Genomic DNA, 20,469 nt, shown 5'->3' with positions numbered 1-20,469 from the left:
CACTCCAAAACGCTTGGAATGTTACAAAGCTCATCTGATGCAGCCCAAGCACAAAGATAACAGTAGGACTAGACCACTTGTTGTAGGGACTTTCTGCCCAAATGCTGCATCCATCATGGCGATGGAGTCCATCTGATGGTAGCCTGGAAACAGTTCTTGTCAGATGATGCAAGAAACAGCTACAACCAGCCACCCTGGATCTTCCTCAAGTATTGTCCTTCCTACATAATGGAGTCTCTAAGAGGAAGCCCCCTCTGTCACCACATAGCTGCTCTGAACATCATACTTCAACAGCTAGCAGTGCACCAGTCTCCAGGTACCCAGTGGTGAAGAGATTTCTAAAGGGAGTTTGTCTCAGCCCCCTATAGCCTGCTTTGGAACCATGTTTTTGTCAAGTCACCAGAAAACATGGATCTGTGATTTTTTGGGTGCAAGCTATGGCCATGGACTTGATATGTGATTTGATGGTGAGATTTGGGTGATCCAATGCAAAACCCATGAAGATCCAAACAGGATCTGTGCTTCAGAACCATGTTTTTGCGCTATAGTGTTGCCACATAGCCATGGATCTGTTTTTTGTGGTGCAGACTCTACCCCTACACATATGTGATTTGATAGTTTGCAGTGACTCAATGCAAAAACCTTCAGGATCCATGAAGATTCGTGCTTCAGAAACATGTTTTTGTGCCATGGTGTAGCCACCAAACCATGAACCCGTGATTTTGTAGGGCTGCGTATAGACTAAGACATGGCCTATAGTATGATGGTAGTTTTGTTTCAATGTAAATATCATGAATGCATGCGCATCCATGCCTCAGATCGTTTTTGTGCAGCTGCAGTGCAGCAGAGTTGGAGCCATGTTTTTAATGGTCCAATCCATAGTCTTAGCTTCCACATGTGATTTGACGTTTTTTTTCACTTTTAAAAAGTGGGGGATTCATAAGATTCCATGCAGATGCAACTTTTACTTTCCCCCAAATTTACTAGTGCAAGGCCATTTATGAGAGCTGAAGACTGGCCATATTTGTTATTTGAAGCTACACCATACTGCATACCAATAATTTGTCTTTAAAACTAACCTGCACATTGGTCACGACGGAAGATTCATACATCAAAACAGGAATATAGCCAGCATCCTGTCTGCTGTGTGTCTTTTGCAGCTTGAATTTCTTATAGCATGTCAATTTGCAATATTTTTCCACTGCCAACTTTTTTAGATGTGTCAATGCAGTTGTATTCAATATAATTGTCATTGTTAATATTGTAAAATGTATTCTTTGATAGTGTTCTTAATCATTGTTATTGCTCTGTAATTTGGGGATTACAATATTTTTTTCATATTTTTGCATTTTTTCTTCATATATGCACCTTCATTATTCCTTCTTATATATATTATAATTATTTTCAGACCTCTGGTACCCAGTACCTCCTCCTTTATTCCTGTCTCATCATGATCCAAGCCCGATGATTCATGGCCTATGGCTCTCGCCAGGAGTTCTGCTGCAGTGGAACAGCTGGACAAACAGGTTTGCAGGAACTCCCTACTCCTGCTACCTGGGGATCACCTCCCCCAACACTACTTTGGAGGAGGTCCCATGGTCAGAGACCCCAGCTGCAGACATCATGGTGACTGAAGCAGCAGGCAAAAGGCAAACAGCTTCGGGGAAGACAAAACTAGAACAACAAAGTTTGTTTTATAAACAAAGGGAGAGGCCCACACACCTGAAAAGACAAAAACAAAGTGCAACCAAAGGAGCTCCTTAAAGAAAAATCTCAGTTCTTTAAATCCACAGCTCTCTCCAGCAGGGGCAAGAAAAAGCCAGAGGGTGGGCTCCTCTCTCCCCCCTCAGATGGCAAGTATAATCAATTTCCTGCCTCCAGGGATTGTGGGAAGAGAAACCCAAGCATATCAGAATGTCCTCCTGAAGAACAGCTGTTTGCCAAGGCAACTTTCTCCATCCTACCCCAAAACCCTCCTAAAACTTCAGATTAATTATTGTTACCCCCAGAATTCCAGGAGTCTTTTGAATCACTTTGGGTGTAGCCAAGCTAACCCAAAACAGCCATTTTGGCGATCATTTTTGGCTTGAGTATATCCAAATGTATACCCCTAAAAGCCAAGGCAAGTTTTGGCCACAGCTAATTCTATCATATAGCTCCTGCAACAATATTTCAAAGCTATCCCATTTTCTTCACTGGTAGTCTTCAGTATAATGCAGGGGTGGCCAACAGTAGCTCTCCAGATGTTTTTTGCCTACAACTCCCTTCAGCCCATCAGCATGGCCAATGGCTGGGGCTGATGGGAGTTATAGGCAAAAAACATCTAGAGAGCTACTGCTGGCCACCCCTGGTATAATGGAAGAGTCACTCACATTTAATTAACCCTATCTGTACTTAAACAAGGTAAAGGTAGTCCCCTGTGCAAGCACCAGTCGTTTCCGACTCTGGGGTGACGTTTTCACAACGCTTTTACGGCAGACTTTTTATGGGGTGGTTTGCTATTGCCTTCCCCAGTCATCTACACTTTCCCCCCAGCAAGCTTTTTTACCGACCTCAGAAGGATGGAAGGCTGAGTCAACCTCAAGCCGGCTACCTGAAAACCCAGCTACTGTCAGGGATCGAACTCAGGTCGTGAGCAGAGCTTAGCACTGCAGCTTTACCACTCTGCGCCATTTTCAAAAAAGACAAAATGAGCCTGTATTCGGGTAGGAAACTTTCTATGATGAGACTTGAACAATAAACATCTGCCCCCGTGTGGCACAAGGAAAAACACAGCATATATAGCACAGACTGGGGCTTCCACATTTTTTCACTAGGCGGCCTCATGATCAGAAATCCATGTATGTTGGCTTTATGCATTTTTATTGATAACCATGGCAAAGCACAGCCTCCTAGCTATTCATAGAATCAGAGTTGGAAGGGACCCCCAGGGTCATCTAGTTCAACCCCCTGCATAATGCAGGAAACTCACAAATACCTCCCCCTAAATTCACAGGATCTTCATTGCTGTCAGATGGCCAACTAGCCTGTTTAAAAACCCCCAAAGGAAGGAGAGCCCACCACCTCCCGAGGAAGCCTGTTCTACTGAGGAACTGCTCTAATGGTCAGGAAGTTCTTCCTAAAGTTGAGCCGGAAACTCTTTTGATTTAATTTTGATTTAATTGGTTCTGGTCCTACCTTCTGAGGTCACAGAAAAAAATTCCACACCATTCTCTACATGGCAGTGCTTCAAGTGCTTGAAGATGGTGATCGTATAACTTCTCAGCCATCTCCTCTCCAGGCTAAACATCCCCAGCTCCTTCAACCTTTCTTCATAGGACTTGGTCTCCAGGCCCCTCACCATCTTTGTTGCCCTCCTCTGGACCTATTCCAGCTTGTCTATATCCTTCTTAAAATTTGGTGCCCAAAACTGAACGCAATACTCCAGGTGTGGTCTTACCAGAGCAAAGTAAAGCAATACCATCACTTCACGTGATCTGGACACTACACTTCTGTTGATACAGCCCTAAATTGCATTTGCCTTTTTAGCCACATCACACTGGACTCATGTTCAGCGTATGGTCCACTAGATCCTTTTTGCACTTACCACTGCCAAGACAAGTCTCCCCCATTCTATAACCATGCATTGGATTTTTCCTACCTAAATGCACAACTTTACATTTAACCCTGTTAAAATTCATTTTGATTTTAGCCCAGTTTTCCAGCCTGTCAAGATCATCCTGGATCCTGTTTCTGTCTTCTACTGCATTTGCAACCCCTCCCAATTTAGTATCATCTGCAAATTTAATAAACATTCCCTCTATTCCCTCATCCAAATCATTTATAAAGTTGTTGAACAAAACAGGTCCCAGGACAGATCCTTGAGGCACTCCACTTGTCACTCCTCTCCAAGAGGATGAGGAACCATTCACAAGCACTCTTTGGGTGTGATCTGTCAACCAGTTACAGATCCACCTAACGGTAACAGGATCCAAACCACATTTTACCAACTTGTCAACAAGGATAGTATGTGGAACCTTACTGAAATAAAGATAAATGATGTCTACAGCATTCCCCTTATCCAGCAAGGTAGTCACTTTCTCAAAAAAAAAAGATCTGGTTAGTCTGACATGACTTGTTCTTGAGAAACCCATGCTGGTTCTTAGTAATCATAGCCATCCTTTCTAAATGTTCCAGGACTGTTTGATTATTTGTTCTAAAACTTTTCCAGGTATAGATGTCAAGCTGATGGGTCAGTATTCAAAAATACCAAAGCAATGCCCAGAGCTTGGTCATGTTGCCAGAAATTGTAGGGTACTTCTGGGATTATGTTTTTATCCAAAATTCCAGGGATGCTATGGTGTTCTTCATGGCACTAGTTCACTTTCAGCTTCATCAGTTCCTCTTGAAACTAGCCATGCTTGTAGGAGGGGGAGATGTTTGTCAGTAATTCTTCACTTTCATGATGTAATCAGGCAGGCTGAAGCCCTGGGTCAGGTGGACTGCATGTGGTCTGTAAGTCGTATGTTGGATATCACAGAATCATAGAGTTGGAAGGGACCTCCAGGTCCTTGGTGTAGACAGAACTATTTATATGTATCTTTTAAAAATAATAGACTTGCCTTTCTTCCAAACAACTAGAGTTAATGAGACCCTAGTTCAAACACTTATTTAACAGGTACTCCAATTTGTATAGCAGAAGAGCAGACACACACCCTTGTAACCACACCAACTGGTGAGGCCGCTGAACAGCATCACTAAGCACAAAGAAGCTGCATGGGATAGGTTGCCATACAGTTTATGCTAGATGCTGTGTGAATGCAAAGCTGCAGAGGGAAACTTTTTTCTCACCAGCTACAAGCTTAAACCAGGCCTGAGACCAAAGCAGATGGGTGGCACAGAACACATTAATGTGAAAAATTTAACAGGGTAACTCAAGGTCACCTTTATTGTCACTGAAACCCATGGGACCAAATTCACATGGGCAGCCAGGATCAGCATGTCAAGTGTCTTCAGCATGCCTGTGGGATCTCACAGATGGGGCTCTGGATGTCTCCTTGGTGACTCATGTTCTGAAAACTTGACAAGAGTGCACTGCAGGGTCAACTGGGAGCTGAGAATCAGGTGTTGGAAGCTCGCCAGTGAATTTATTATTCCAACCGACGTGAATTACTTTCAACTGTACTGAGGGGTGGTGTATTAGCATTATTTTTAGGTTACTGCAAAGAAACAATGAGAGGCCTAGAAGTGGTTGAAGTCAACAAGAGACTCTTCAAATGAATGAATAATTTTCTCACTGATCGTGCTGTGTGGTGCTGCAATCAAAGCTTGTGTTGTCTGAAATTGTAGTAATACCCTACCACTGATTCCTGATAAGGTTTCTTTGCAAATACCATTTCATCTCCCATCATCTTTCAGACATCTGCACATAGCCGAGTGGCTAGGCACTTAAAATGGCTAAAAAGTGTGGCACCTACATGCAGATTCAAAGGAAGCAGAAATGAATGAATCATTGAGTGTGATGCAGCGAGTGTGGGCCAAATCAGTGACAGAGTTACAGCAAGCATACACCTGTTTAAAAATGAAAAGGGGTTTATTAAAAAACAAACTACCTTCCTTTTCCTGAAGTCATCTCTGTTCCTTTCATGTGACAAACAGGTCTTAGATTAGTGCTTATTATCAGCAACAAATCAGCATAATTTGTCCTTCTTTGCTCCAAAACATCACAGCAGAAGAAAAACAAACACCCCTCAGTAAGTTCTTCTATAAGTATCCCATGACAGTATCATGATGTCTGACATCAGCATGCCCATTCTAAATATTCTACTCCACCATGGAACTGTGACATGGATAAAATTAACAAAATAAAACGCTTGACATTGACAAGTTAGCCTATTTACCCAGAAATAGGCTGCAGGGTAAAAAAAAAGTTGGGGTTTCACAGAGCAGTTCCACAGGAGGCCTACAAAAAGATAAAAGCTGCCGGATCTCCTTTTGTTTTTAAGATCTGATAACCACATACTGCAGGAGAAGTGACTATCAGCTATCTGCCTCACAAAGGGGTCACAAATCACCAAGCCTGGTTGACCCACATAGTCTGGTGTAAGGGTTTCTGAGATCTACAGAGCAGTCTAACACACCTCTACCACCCAAAATAAAATTTCACACAATAATCTAGAAATGGTATGTAGTCGAAATGAAACAACCAGATTCAAAACAATATTTTACCACCGATGAATACTTTGCTCTCTTTGAGGATACATTAAAAAATAAAATAGTATCTTAAGTCTGAATGCCCCCCAAGTGTCCATGCTGCAGTAGCAGGTGAAGGCAGAATCCTCCAGCAGTAACCAGAATTCAAGAACTCTATGCAGACTGTCAGATATTACCAGAGCAAGTTGCAGTTGCTCAGCACCTCAGAAGGGATGAGAACACCCTTTCCTTCATATTACACATCCAAAAGCCAGAAGACACAAATGAAAAGAAAGCGTCCTCCCTTGTAACTGTACAGCGAGCCAAATGGACCATTTTCCCCTGGTCCTTCCTGAACCAGCTTTGCCTTCAGTATAGACGTGGCCTCACAGAAGGCAAGGGGCTGGGATTCAAAGACCCAGACAAAGGTTTAGGTTCAACCAAGCAGACGTTTTTGCTTCTCCCCCATCCTAGTTCTTTGAACAGAAGGTCCCTATGCTATTGTTTCCAAGCAGCATGGGGACCTGTAGTTCAAGAAATATAAATCCCAAGAATTTTTTGAGTACATGGAGCAAGTTCAACTATTCTATTCACCTAGGCCACAAACATCTATTATTCCATGACAGGGGTAGTCAAGGCAATAAACCCCCCCTCCCACCATTACATAATCTGATGATGAATTTTTCCTCTATAGAGCAGTTGCAGAAGAAAATTCAAATCTCTTAGCATTACAGTCATGGCTAAGGAGTGCTAGAAAGACTGTCCAGAGGACATTTTATATATGGCTCATGTTTTTATGTTTGATGTATACATCCCCATCCCTGCCAAGAAGCTGCTGTGATTACAAAGCATTGCATTCTTAAGGCAGAGCCCTTTAAAGTGATGCTCTCAGCAACGATGGGACCAAGATGGACGCTGACAATGGCCAAGTCTTTCAAGGCTTCCTTTGTATCATCTCTGTTCCTGTGGCTGATTACTTCCCTATTTCTTCAGTTTAACTCAAATACCTATCCAAAGTCGGCAGGTAAATTCAGTTTTCATTTCCTCATTAAAAATCCTCATCTTTTCCTAATTGGATGTTTTGAGAAGTACAGTGAAATTTAAAAGACAACAAATACATGACTTTTGCAGACAGATGCTCAAGTAGGCCTGTACCCTGCAATGAAATCTCTATTACAGGCAGATTCAGACTGGTGTAACAAGCAGTTGGTATGAGGCTAGCCCTCATCTAAGATGAAATAGTTACAGGACCTTTCTTCTAAACTGCAAAGACAGTTGTGTTCAACCCCCAGGACATGACAAAACAAAACAAATGCTATTCCAGGGAGAAGGACTCAAAAAAGAACATATAAAAACTATGCACTAATGTCATTATTTGTAGAAGGATGGCTATTCTGTGTTGGAACTACATGATGTAGAACCTGATGGTCCCATCCAACAGTCGTTAAGGAGCCTTTGTCTGACGGTGACCATGACAACCCTTTCACAAAATCTCGATGAGAGCGGTTTCTGAAACTGAGAAGAACATGAAATAATGTGCTGTTATTTGGTGATCACAATGCCACAGTCACAACCCACAAGCAATCCCCTCCCTAATTCTTGGCGTTACTAGAAACTGAATATATCTAACGCATGGTAGAGCTCACTGATCATGAGACCTTTTTTATCTGTAGGCTGAGGGGCTAACAGGCCTGTTCTGGAATATCACTGAAATAAATTCCAGTCCACGGTTTCCCAACTATCATGTAATCACTCAAAACAGGGAAGTCAGTGTATGAGGAGGGACAGAGACTGCCTTCCCTGTGTGATCCCTCCAGTAACTACTTTAGAAGACAGTCCATCACTCAAGTTGTCCCTGTAAATTGACAATAGTCCTAATGAACCATTCACAGGTTCCCTCCCTCCTTCCTTGTGAACCAGCAATGGTTTGGATGGACTGCAAAAAAATCTCCATCTCTCCACAGCTCTTCACCCATTTCAGCAGATCTGGAAATGGGCTCAGCAGTGTGCCCTGTTTTGCCATGCTCTTCAGTGGCAGCCAGGTTGATAACCCTCTATTGGCCCTCCAATCTACCTCTCTCCAGCAATGCATTGTTGATATCTGGCTACCCACTGATGCTGAGAGCCATGAGAAAAGTAACTTATTGTAAAGAGTGTCATTCTGGATTTGTGAAAGTTTAGATACCTCTCACAGGAAATGTCAAAATGAAATAATGCAATTTATTGGAAACACAAACAAGACTGATTAAGGAAAACGAAATCTCAATTTTTGGCTAGCCAAAAGTACTTTCCTGCTGCCCTTTCCCCTTGCCAGAGTTTAAACTGTTTATTAACTGTGCTGTTACCCAAATCAAACACCTACACATTAATGTCTAAATCATGCCTAATAAGATGGCAAGGAAGTACTTTGTACTCACATTTCTGAAAAGCTGGAGTCAAGAACAACTACAGAGCAGTCTTCACTGATGGAAGCTAGAAGGGGTGAACTAGAGACAGGGGAAAAGCTCATGAGCACATGCAGTGACTGGCATTTGGTCATGGTGGGCCACACAAACACAATGAAAAGAAAACAAAGGTCTGCACCAGTTGGAGCAAACTGATGAAGAGAAACTGGTTTAGTGGAGCATCACATTCTACAGATCCCCTGAGGAAGCTTAATGGAAAACATGTAGGGGTTACTAGTATTTTGGAATAAAGTTTTCTTCCCACTGCACTATTGTTTTTATTTCATCTCTTTGCACACGAAAGCAGGCCAAGGATAGTCTGCTACATTTTTAAAATATTATGTAGTGCCATCAGCATACTTGGGCTATTTAGAGTAACACAAGCAATAAGAGACAGGTCACAGCCCCAGGGTGGGGTGGTCTTTATGCCTTAATGGTTAAGGCAAAGCCTTCACAAAGCAAGTAGGCTTTGAAGGAAGAGATGTAGGGGTTATAGTTGGGAGGCAGTAAGGGAAAAATCATGGAATAGTTTTAGGCTAGAGTTGGTGGAATGCTTAGAATGCCATCCTAAGCCAATCTATTCAGAATCCTACTCAGGTCTATTCACTGGGGCTTATTCCCAGGAAAATGTTCTTTGGATTGCACTGTAAATCAGTTACTATTGCTTAAAACTGAAGATGCAGGACTATGCAAAGACAGACTAGCAATGAACAAAACTGAGGCTGATAATACTAATGATTGGATCTAATTTTAGTGAAATCCAACTTTGCTCCTCCTAAAACCTTTGGTTCAAATATAAAGCATTTTCAATGTGAAACAGATACACTGGATCTGGAAAATCAACCTGCTTCTAGGTGTCATGATTTCCAGAGAGGAAAAAAAGGAAACTAATATTTCTGTTATCACTGATTCTCAGCGCAGAACACTGCTTCACTTGGGAAATAATTTAGCTACTTTCAACATATAACTGAACTACATAAGTATGCAGTGCATATAAATAATTTCCTTTTGAGGAAAATCAACTGTACTCTACAAGGGAAGAAAGGAAATCCCAGCTTCGAATGAGCATCTCATATATCACATGGACCTACCCATCGGAAATGATGCTGTCTATTCAAAGCTGGCTTTACGGTACTTGCATTCATGGCTACAAATGCCAACACCTGCTTCTAATATGGGTCGTACCTATGTGCAGAAAAAGCAAATCCTGTAACACTTCGAGAGTGTACAACTGTGCTGAGTGCAGAGTCTGGTTTCTTTGTGTCTACAAGGACAACAGTTCCACTTTCATCACCTTGGAAAGGGTGAGAGAGACCAGCATTATTGTCAAGTCAACTGGAGAGAAACCAAATTCAACCATAATGTCTAAGTAGCAAGAACCAAAAAGTGCTCCTTACCCAAAACAAAAGTGTCATTTTGATGTGGATGCCACACCAGCGAGGTAGAAAGGTTACTAGAGGCACTGCAGGCTACACAGGACAAAAAAGAAAGAAAGGAAATGCAGTAAGTTTATTCTTATTTTATTTCCTAGCAGAACTGATTGCTTTAAACCAGAGAGGCAGAAAGGGCACAGAAGCCTGGTTTTTATCGACTTCTTCAGTCTTAGAATATATAACTATTCTTCCCCCAACACTGTCCATTTAGTTCCATCTAAGTTGCAGTACTTTGGGGAAGGGTTGTAGTAAAAAAATTGGCATCTTACCTACTGTACTACATTGAGCTTCAAGAGATCTTACTCTTTGGCCACTGAAAATTCAGGAGGATCCAAGATCCTTTTGCTGGGCAGCAGTTGCCTACATTTTTTTGACTTGCAGTAGCTAAACTAATCTGCCTGTATAGTGCTAACCACCACAAAAATTACATGTCTTCCCAAAGTTTAGTGTTGCACGGTTTGGACAATGCCAAGATGTTTTGCACATTTAACAACACTACCAAAAACAAAGTGTTTCCTTGTTTAAAAGCATTTTGTTTTAAGTATAGAATTTAAATGGCTGAACTAGATTTATTTATTGGACATCAAGCAAGGCTGCTCTATACAAAATACTGTTATAAGTAATGTAGACTTAGCTGGTCGGAAGCCCTGAAGGAAACAGGCTTTCAAGGAAGGTTTTTTGTTTTTTAATCACTGGGTTCCAATACAGTCCTAATTGAAGCATGGCATAAATTCTTGGACACATTCCTTCCACCTTGCACATAATTGCAACTTTCTCTTCCATGACTTGCTATGAAGTTCACTTAACCTACACAGGCACTAGAAATGATAACAGGTCTAATGAACCAGCCTGAGGCAAGATGGCCTGAAATCATGGCTTAAATTGTCAGCTGTGATTTTGGGCAATCCTACTTAGCCTTAACCATTATTGGCACCAGGCCTCGAATTCAGTGGGAGCTCACAGGAGCACAGCTCCTGAACCTGAGAGTTCCACCTCCTCCTTCTGAGAGTTCCACCTCCTTGTCCATTGAATAGTATGTGCAGCTGCATAACCATCCCTAGATGAGCTCCAGCACCTATTTTTTTACAAAATGACCCCTGATTGGCACCAAAGCCTGAACAATATGAAATTCTGGTTATTGCAAACCATGGAAGGAGAAATTTGCACACATGAGGAAAGGAGGTACCATGTAAATCCAATCAGCAGGTGAGTAATGTTGAGGCTGTATTGGATTCTGTTGTTTTCCAGCTTCCAGAAATGATTTAAATGTATATAAATACATTCAATGGTTTTGGTGGTAGAACAGTCCTGGCTGACATTCAGGTCAAGCATCTATAAGACTTGTAGCTGGAAATGGTTTGCTTAATTATCACTCTTTAGGCAACTCTCAGGTTAAGCAGTGTGGAATTTCTGCAGGGCAATAACCTTTTAAATTGACAAGCTGATTCCTCTAACTCCTAAACAAGGGAAACACAAAGAACATTTGGCAACAAAGGACATACTAATGCGAGTTGCTGGTTTTGGAGACCTGGTATCCCAGAGTAAAATCCTGCTATCCTAAAAACAAAACAAATGGAAGTTATTTTTAAAAGCAAAATCAACAGCCAAGAACACTTTTAAAGGAGTAGCTGTTTCAGCCTTGCCAGATAACCCCCTCTCCCCATGAAACTTATGCTTACAATATTAGAGAGATCAAACTTTGCTTTCAAAATCATTAAGAAGCAGAAACAAGAAGCTGGCTTTACCTCAGCACAGGACAAGAACATGGTGTCCTTTCCAGGGCAGGATGCGACACATGTCACTTGACCGGAATGAGCTAGGAAAAATTAAACAAAAGGAAATAAAACTTCAGTTAATATGAACACATCTGGCTGGTCAATCCAGGCCCAGTGTCATATATGTAACTTTTGTCTGCTAGGCAGTTTAAGGAGAAAAAAGGACCACCAGCTAGGATGGTAAGAGAAAAATCCTGGTTAGCATCATGGCTGCCAAAGCAATACACTAAAAAGCCTCAAACGGCAGCAGCAGAGACTCAAGCAGTTATCACAGCTTGAGAACACCACAGACCTCAGGGACATAGCTTGCATTTGGCAACAAATTAACAAAATGAGGGCTTTGGCTGCCCCTGCAAATTCCATTATGAAAGCTTAGATGAGATATATCCTGACAGTCGTTGGTGATAATGGAGGGAGGCTGTAGGGGTCTGTTTGTGTTTCTGCTACTACAACTGCCAGATGACTCCTAAGCATTAGTGAAATCACCTTAACAAGCCCTCCCTATTTTGAACTGTGAGGGTCAAGCTGGAAAGACGAAGACAATTTTTACTCAGAGTCAACACACCAAATCTAACAACCCAGAAGTGAAAGAACTCCTCCAGCAATTTTTATAACAGCAACTAATTTCAGAGAGATCAGCATCTGAAAGTAGCAATGCATCCCACATAAGAGGGGGAGAAGCTTTTATCACGTGGTCTGCTGAAATGTCAGCCATTGAAAAACAAATGTTCCTTGTCACAGCCAAGCCTTCTCTAACTAGAAAAACAAACTCACACATTTCCCTTCCCTCTTACTGCTTTCTTCCATCTATCTAGCTTTCAGCAGAGTTAATTTTTACTTAATGCTGTGATGAGCCCTGCATATGAGAGTTTGGAAGTATGCATAGAAGGGGCTGTTGTGGAACTTACATCTTCTTAGCACTTTTAACACACAATGTTGAACATGACAAAAAAGCAGAAGACCATCAGAATGTTCAACATGACCAAGAGGCAGAAGAGTCACAGGGAGAAGGTAGACCATGCAAGCAACACTGCTCAGGAAATGAAGATTCACCCCACTCTTGATCGAAATACACTTCCACTTAAAGAAGAGTATTCACAGTCTGAGTGATGTAGTAGTCCCAGTGATTCAGACGAACCACCAAGTAACAAGTAGAGAGCCTTTAAACTGTTTGGGCTGGGTTGCCAACTGTGGCCCTTCCTTTAAAAGTGAGATTAGGCTGCAGTTTTCCATGTTCTGGTCACTTCCAGGTTGAACTGCTGGCACACATAATACATGGACTGCTTCTGAAGATAGTCCATTGGTTGAAGAGTTTTATTGGCTGTCCATTAGTTTTTGGGTTGAATTCGAAATGCCAGCTTTTATCTGTGAAGTTGTAAACCCCCCAGTACCATGAAAGCGAAAGCAGTGCGTGTCACCTGAGCCAGTCTGAGCTCTAAAATCATCCTCTGAAGCCCTGCCCCACATGCCCCCAAAGTCTCAAAAGTTAGGTGGGTAGCCAACTATTAGGGACAAGGTCTTTATTCCCATGTTGCCTGGTTTGCAGAACACCTCATCCCCAGCCTTCAATAATTTTCTGACACCATGCAAAAGCTTTATTTATTGGCCCAGGAAATTATAAATTGTTAATTTTAGCATTCTGCAGGATTTACCGAGTCCTGCTTTTCAGGGCTTTAAGATCTCACATATATTTGCCATAATTTATAGTAATTTATAGTAATAAAACTACTTTTTTCCTGCTACTCTTTATTTTTAATAGGTTTTTCATTAGGGTACAGACACCTTTTGAAATTGGGCATGTCATTGTAAATGTGTTTATATAGCGATAATTCGTAACCTATTACTAAACAAAATATTTTATACCCAGCTCTTATGCTGTTATTATGCCCTTTACTGTAATTTTGCCTGTTTCTAAACAGATTTGTTTCTAAATAGTTCCCTTCTTAGGAGAGTACAGCACAAACACATTAGCTACCACACAATCTAATGGACTACTGTTTTCCTGCCTCAAGAGCTTTTGGTCCAATATAGGCTAATAATAACACTGACTGAATAATAGCAGCAACAATAATTTTTAAATAACCAAAATGAAGACTGCAACTTGATCAGAAGGCCAACAGGGAAGGCACACTATTGAAGTTTTGCAAAAGCTACTTAACTTTAATCCTGCTTAAAAGTGACAAGTGTGAAGAGCAGAAGGAATGCAAAACCAGGAACCAATGCAGTGCCTGTACTTAGACCCTGTACTTAAATGGAGAAGACCTGGCTGCAAATACCTGCTCAACTATGAATCAAACTAGGTGACTTTGAGCCAGTCATTCTCTTTCAGCTTAACGTATCCTACAAGGGCTGCTGTGTGGGCTGTGCAGGGCACTGTACCTTGAGCTACTCTTATGGAAGGAAAGGGCAGGACAACCCCGCCCCCCAATAAATAAAAGGAGGGAAACAACCAAGCTTAACACTCACCTCTGTAGGAATTGAGCACTGTTTCCTGAGGGATGTCCCAGATCTTCACACTACACATAAAATCCAAACCATGTTAAGAAGAAGAACAGATACTTTTGCATAAAGTAGAAAAAGCAACCCCACCAAGAGTCACCTGAAGTCTTTGCTGCCGCTGACAGCCTGTGTGTTGTTGGTGAGGACACTCACTGTCGTCACAATGTCATCATGCTCATACTTACAAAACTTATTCACTACCAGAGTCTCATTCTCATCCAGCTCCCAAAGTTCCAGAGCACCTGGAGAAGATGGGAACAAATTCAGCAGACTAATTCCTATGAAATCTCAAACATGCACATGAAAGATTACCCCCTCCATTACTTACTGTTCTTGGTCCACCTAAAGACCCTCTCTCAGTATTGCCTACTAGACCACATTCATGATCCCCCCACTGTAGGACCCCCTACTGATGAACAGGTTGCATTCCAGAAAATCAGTTTGAAAGTCAGAATACATTTTCCCAGAAGTACATGAAAGTTTGCAAGCAGGGCTTTTTTTGTATCAGGAACCCCTTTGCATATTAAGACATACATCCCTGATGTAGCCAATCCTCCTGGAGCTTACAGTAGGCCCTATAATAGGAGCCCTGTAAGCTCTTGGAGGTTTGGCTACATCAGGGGTGTGTGACCCAATATGCAAAGGAGTTCCTGCTACAAAAAAAAGCTCTGTTTGCAATGAAGAACAGTAGAAAACAATAATGTTGTAATTCTGTGCAGTAATTAAATGAGACAAGCAACAGAATTAACTGTAGAATAAGATTTTAAAAACTGTCCTTGAATGCTGGGCTTGCTTTAAGTACAGAAAGCAGGTTTAATTAGCAAACATAAAGATGTATGGTGTAGATTTGCACTTTGAGGAAGGAAGAGAGAGAGGGATTTCTTTAACTCATGCCTGAACAACTAACAGAAAATACATTAAAAAGGGGGAAGGGCTGAAAATACATATCAATGCATCATCTCCCTCCACTTCTCTTTGTGCAATTCTCGTGCTTCTCCCCGCTTCACTCAACACTCTCTCCACTCTTTGTCACTCCCCTCACTGCCTTCCATGTACACCTCCTGGTCTCTGCTGTGTATGTAAGTACAGGCTGTTTGTAACTCAGAAGCTTACTGCACATCAAAAGTCCCCAAAATGCTATTGTTCCTTACAGAAAATAACATCTTTGGAATTAAACACAGCTTTTGAAGCCATTTACAGTGTGAACTTGGTCCTACAGTGACCAAGTGAAGTCTCAGGAAAACTGAAGGCAAACACTAATTCATTGCTGGAAACGTAAGGGGGAAAAAGAGACAGTTTGCTACACAAGAGGTCCTTAATATTCACCTGAATCAGAAGCTACCAAGATGCCTTTATTATCCACCCATTTCAGATCTGCTATGCCTGCTTCAGTTTGAACACCTGCTGAGCAAAAGCCTTCATTAGGAGCTTTTGATGGATCCTTGAATACCCAAATAGAACCAACCCAGCACCGTCCACTTAAGCTGGATGCTCCCAGGAGCAAGGCACCATCTGAAAAATATGAGTTACATAAGAGTTAAGTGGCAATGAAATATCTATATGTTTTTATCATCTAGCACTAAACAAATGGAGAAATGTTACTAGTGATTATATAACATTGAAATTAAACTAAGTTAAGGAATGCAGCCTCTTTTCAGAAGACTCACAACCCACACTACACTGGACAATACTAGACCAGAAACCTCTTGTTTTGAGCTTTTTTGGGGAAAGGCAGACAATAAATGCAGTAAAATTAAAAGTAATTCAAGTCCAAACTTTGCCTAGGAATTGTTCTAGAATCCTGACTGCCAGAAATCTATACCCTCTATGGACCAATGTCCTAATAAATCAACAAGACAAGGACAAATACCATTTGAAAAGCAGTGGAAAATCCTTCACAAATTCATTAGTGTAACTGAACCGGTGTTTCAAAAACAGCGCTGGGGATGGTTTCAGGATGTGTAGAAGAGAAAAAGAGAATTTTACAAGATACAAAAAAAAAAAAAATCAGACTAGGCATGCATATCACCATACCCCAAGATATTTGGGGCGGGGTGGGAGGACAGCCTTCCTTGCACCTATTATACAGGGGAAGGAACATCCCTTATTATTCAATCAGAATCAGACCACTTCAGCATAAGAATAATAGTTTCTTTGTAGAATCACTGAACATGCCTGCTGGGTGAGTAGGATGCCTTCTGCCTAGTCAGAGCAAGTACAATTGAATTAGCTGCCGAATTCATAGAAATATCTAAAGGATCACTCCTCCCTATATGAACCCATGTGTCAGTTTTGATCAGCAATTGCTCCTAGCGCTGCCCTTACTGCAGCTGGCTCTTACTACCACTCATTCAAGTGCCTTCTCTATTGCCACCCCCTCATGCAAAGTGTTTACAGGATAAGGAATGCTTTATCCTCCCTTACAGTCTTCTAAGAAGCTGGCAACTCAAGAATGCAACTGGATGAAGCTAAATTCCGATGCTGGTGGCAGACAAATAGTTTTCATGGTGGACAGGGATTGTGTGATGGTTAGTTTATTATGCAAAGTTGATTTGAGTGCTTCTATACGGTACACTGAGTTACTTGGAAAGGTAGGAGATGTTACGACACAAATGGCTGTGTAGTTTGAAAGGATTGAAAGGATTTGCATGACTGCAACCCTCTGAAGCAAAGGGATGCTAAAATGACCTAGTTCCATTCCCTCCCACATAGGATTTCCCCTCCATTTCCCCCTCTCTTTCTTTCTGGCTGAGCAGTCCGTTTATCTGTTTTTTTCTTTTCTGAAGATCTATGGCTGTCCCACCCTGTCACTTTATTGTATTTTGATGCTGTCTCAGTCCAGGAATTTGAGGGAAGAGGCAAAATCATCCTCTTAATTTAACCTTCTGAAAATAGCACACAAGAGGCTTTAGAATGTTCAAAAATAAACGAGGTGTTTATTCAATGAAAAAGGGGAAGGTCAGGTGAAATGTCTAAGGTAAATCAATAATGAATGTTGAGGTAATGTTGAGGTAATTTAGTAATTTCACAGTCAAATGGTTCCAACAGAACCATTTTTTTATACCGTCATCACCTGTGACTCCTTGAGCGCTTTCATCAGCACTGCCTTCGCACCATCCTCAACATCCACTGGAGTGACTTTGTGACCAACACTGAAGTCCTCAAGAGGGCGGAGGTTACAAGCATCGAGGCACTGCTGTTGAAGACGCAGCTGCGCTGGGCAGGGCATATTTCTAGGATGGAAAACCACCGCCTTCCCAAGATTGCTCTGTATGGCGAACTTTCCATCGGCCATCGAAACAGAGGGGCACCAAAGAAGAGGTGCAAGGACTCCTTGAAGAAATCCCTTGGCACCTGTCACATCAACCATCACCAGTGGTCTGACCTAGCCTCAGATCGCAAAGCATGGAGGCACACCATCCACCAGGCTGTCTCTTCCTTTGAGAACGCACGCATAGCTGGTCTTGAGGACAAAAGGAGATTGAGGAAGAATCGCACTGCTACAGCACCAACCACAAATCAGACTTTTCCCTGCAGCCACTGTGGCCGGATCTGTCTGTCCCGCATTGGTCTTGTCAGCCACCAGCGAGCCTGCAGCAGACGTGGACTACTGCACCCTTCTTAAATCTTCATTCGCGAAGTCAAGCCGGGAGAGAGAGGTTCCAACAGATTAGAGTTTAAAGCTTTTAAAGTCTTAGAATCTCAGAGGTGAGAGACTTCAGTTTTTCTTAAGACACTCCAGTTCACTTTCATGAGTTTAACTTTACTCTTCAGTTTTCAGAAAGCAGGGATACACTACAAAGTACCAGAACTGCTTCTCTAAGGGATCACCAGGGATTACTCCATTCTTCAAGCTATCTCCCTTTCCAACTGGCAGGGAATTACTTCTCTATCTAGAAGATTGATCCCTTTTTCTGGCCAAAATGGGGGTCTTCACTGATCCTCCCACTCCTTCTTGCCAACCTTCCCAGTCCTCTGTCAATATTAAACTTTTCCCAATCAATGCTAATCTCTCCTCAGTCAGGGCTACATTGTTTTAGTTCTCAGTCAGAGTCAAATCAGTCCTCTTCAGCAGTCAGTTCCCAAGTCCTTCTGCTCAACTGACACTAACCAATTAAATCTCTTTGAGCAGCCTATCACTGTAGGCTCTCTAGCTCTGTGAGGCATTAACTCTTCACAATCCTTCACATGTTTACGCAGCACTTATGAGCTTTTCCAGCAGTCCCTCACAAATGCCAATTTGAGGAGCTTGGTGCCTGCTCTCTCTGTCGGGTGAGTACAGGTGCAAAAGGGACAAAAGGGCTACAAAGTCACTGCTACCACAAACTAATACCCAACATATGCTACAATATATTACTGACAGGCTTTACCTGGGACAATTGTACTTGCATTGTGGTTACAAAAGTTAACAGCAGGAGAATAAGCACCAGTAATCCCTTTGCTCACCTGACAGTCTCTTGATGACAGAAAATGCACATGAGGTAAGCAAGTTCTCCACTGACTGACATTAAGTGTGCAACTGAATAACAATTCACAAGCATTCTAGGGCCTGCGGCCTGTATTTTGGACCACAGACTACCCTCTCCACAAGCTAAAAATGTGGGGAAATCTCCATGTTACAGAAATGGAAATAACCAAGGTGAGCAGCCACCAGTAATCCAAATGCCAACCAATCCAAGTGCACAGATATATCACACTGCATAGAAACAACTGCACAGAGTGCTCCTGTGTCTATTTATTACTTATTGAGAGACCTCACATGTGCCAGTTACTAATAAGTGACCCTCAGGAACTAGTGGTTGCAGTTAAGCAAATAAGTTTCCATGTATTGGCTCTTTGTCGGTCTCTCTGAACTGCAACACTTTGGCTTTTTTATAATACGCTGTAGCCCCTGCAATAAAGCAACCCAGAAGCATTTTAGCGTATAAGCAGTTAGCTACAAGGGGCTTCTAAGTGCTGAGAGTCAGTTTGGTATAGTGGTTAAGAGTGGTAGATTCTAATCTGGAGAATTGGGTTTGATTCCATACTCCTCCACATGCAGTCAGCTAGGTGACCTTAGGTCAGTCACAGTTCTCTCAGAACTCTCTCAGCCCCACCTACCTCACAGGAACTCTGTTGTGGGCAGAAGAAGGGAAAGTGATTGTAAGCTATTCCAGGACTCCTTTGGGCAGTGAAAGGTGGGGTATAAAACCAACTCCTCTTCTTTGCATTGTCCCATAAACGTATTTCCCTGATAAACACTGGCTATATTTTAAGTGCTTTGAGATCATTTTGATATTAAGTCAACAGTATGAGGGCTCACCTTAATTAAGCTCCCAACCCTATTTTCTTTCTCCTGTCACACAGCTTGAAACCCAATATTACTCAGTTTAAAAACGAATCACCAAGCCTCTTAAGAAAAAAACGGTGAGTGCTGCAGAAAACAGTGACAAGAATCACTGAAAAAGTTAAGGCTGCATGCAGTACACAGAAGGCTACAAGGGCTCCTGCGAGAACCGTGAGTTGAAAAGGGAAGCTATGTACCAGGCGTTTCTGTTCTGCTTTTCCTCTCCAATTTTATTCTCACAACCCTGTAAGGTAGGCTAGACTGAGGGGCGGAGACTGACCCAAGGTCATCCCACGGAGTTTCAGGGCCCAGTCTTCCTGACGACCGGCACTCTAACCAAATAAAGACAAACCGTTTATAGCCGGGGAACAGAAGCCTGACCATCAGCCCAGCTCCCACGTAACCAGGGCACCGACTCGCGATGCCCGGTGGAGAAAAAAACCGTTTTGTTTGGAACCAAAGACTGCAGGTGGTGCAGCGCTTGAGAGAAGGCGCGAGGGCCGCGCGGCTACGAGAAGGTTGGCGCCTTGACTGACTGGAATGCACCGAAGTCAGAAGTGCCCAGAGGCGGCCACACTGTTTAACAACGGGACACGCTCGAGGCGACTACCTGCTCGATAGTGGGCTCCGTCAAGGTGCCGTTCCATGCAGGCGGGCGCGTTGGGTGGGATGCTCCACTCGGACCCGGCCTCTCCATCCACTGCCTGCCCGAGATTTGGCTTCGCTGTGTCCATGGCGGCGGCGGCGGCGGCGCACGATTCTAACCGAGCCAGAAGAAACTCAAAGCGCACCCACGTGCTCCCAAGACACCGTTCCACGCC

At 42.5% G+C, this 20,469-nt stretch overlaps 1 protein-coding gene across 1 annotated transcript; it reads right to left on the bottom strand.

Annotated features, from left to right (window-relative positions):
* Positions 1-5,553: 5,553 nt before the first annotated feature.
* On the bottom strand, positions 5,554-20,469 carry WDR77 (WD repeat domain 77). The gene is made up of 10 exons (XM_060231236.1): positions 20,259-20,469; positions 15,649-15,834; positions 14,423-14,564; positions 14,290-14,339; positions 11,794-11,864; positions 11,551-11,605; positions 10,013-10,084; positions 9,801-9,909; positions 8,589-8,657; positions 5,554-7,686 (listed from the first exon to the last, which is right to left on the bottom strand). Exons 1-10 carry the CDS (start codon positions 20,380-20,382, stop codon positions 7,527-7,529), a joined length of 1,038 nt encoding a protein of 345 aa, XP_060087219.1. The 5' UTR covers positions 20,383-20,469; the 3' UTR covers positions 5,554-7,526.

The sequence above is a fragment of the Heteronotia binoei genome, chromosome 2 (assembly GCF_032191835.1).
Source record: "Heteronotia binoei isolate CCM8104 ecotype False Entrance Well chromosome 2, APGP_CSIRO_Hbin_v1, whole genome shotgun sequence".
Taxonomy (NCBI): Eukaryota; Metazoa; Chordata; class Lepidosauria; order Squamata; family Gekkonidae; genus Heteronotia; species Heteronotia binoei.
This window is presented reverse-complemented; position numbering and strand designations above follow the sequence as displayed.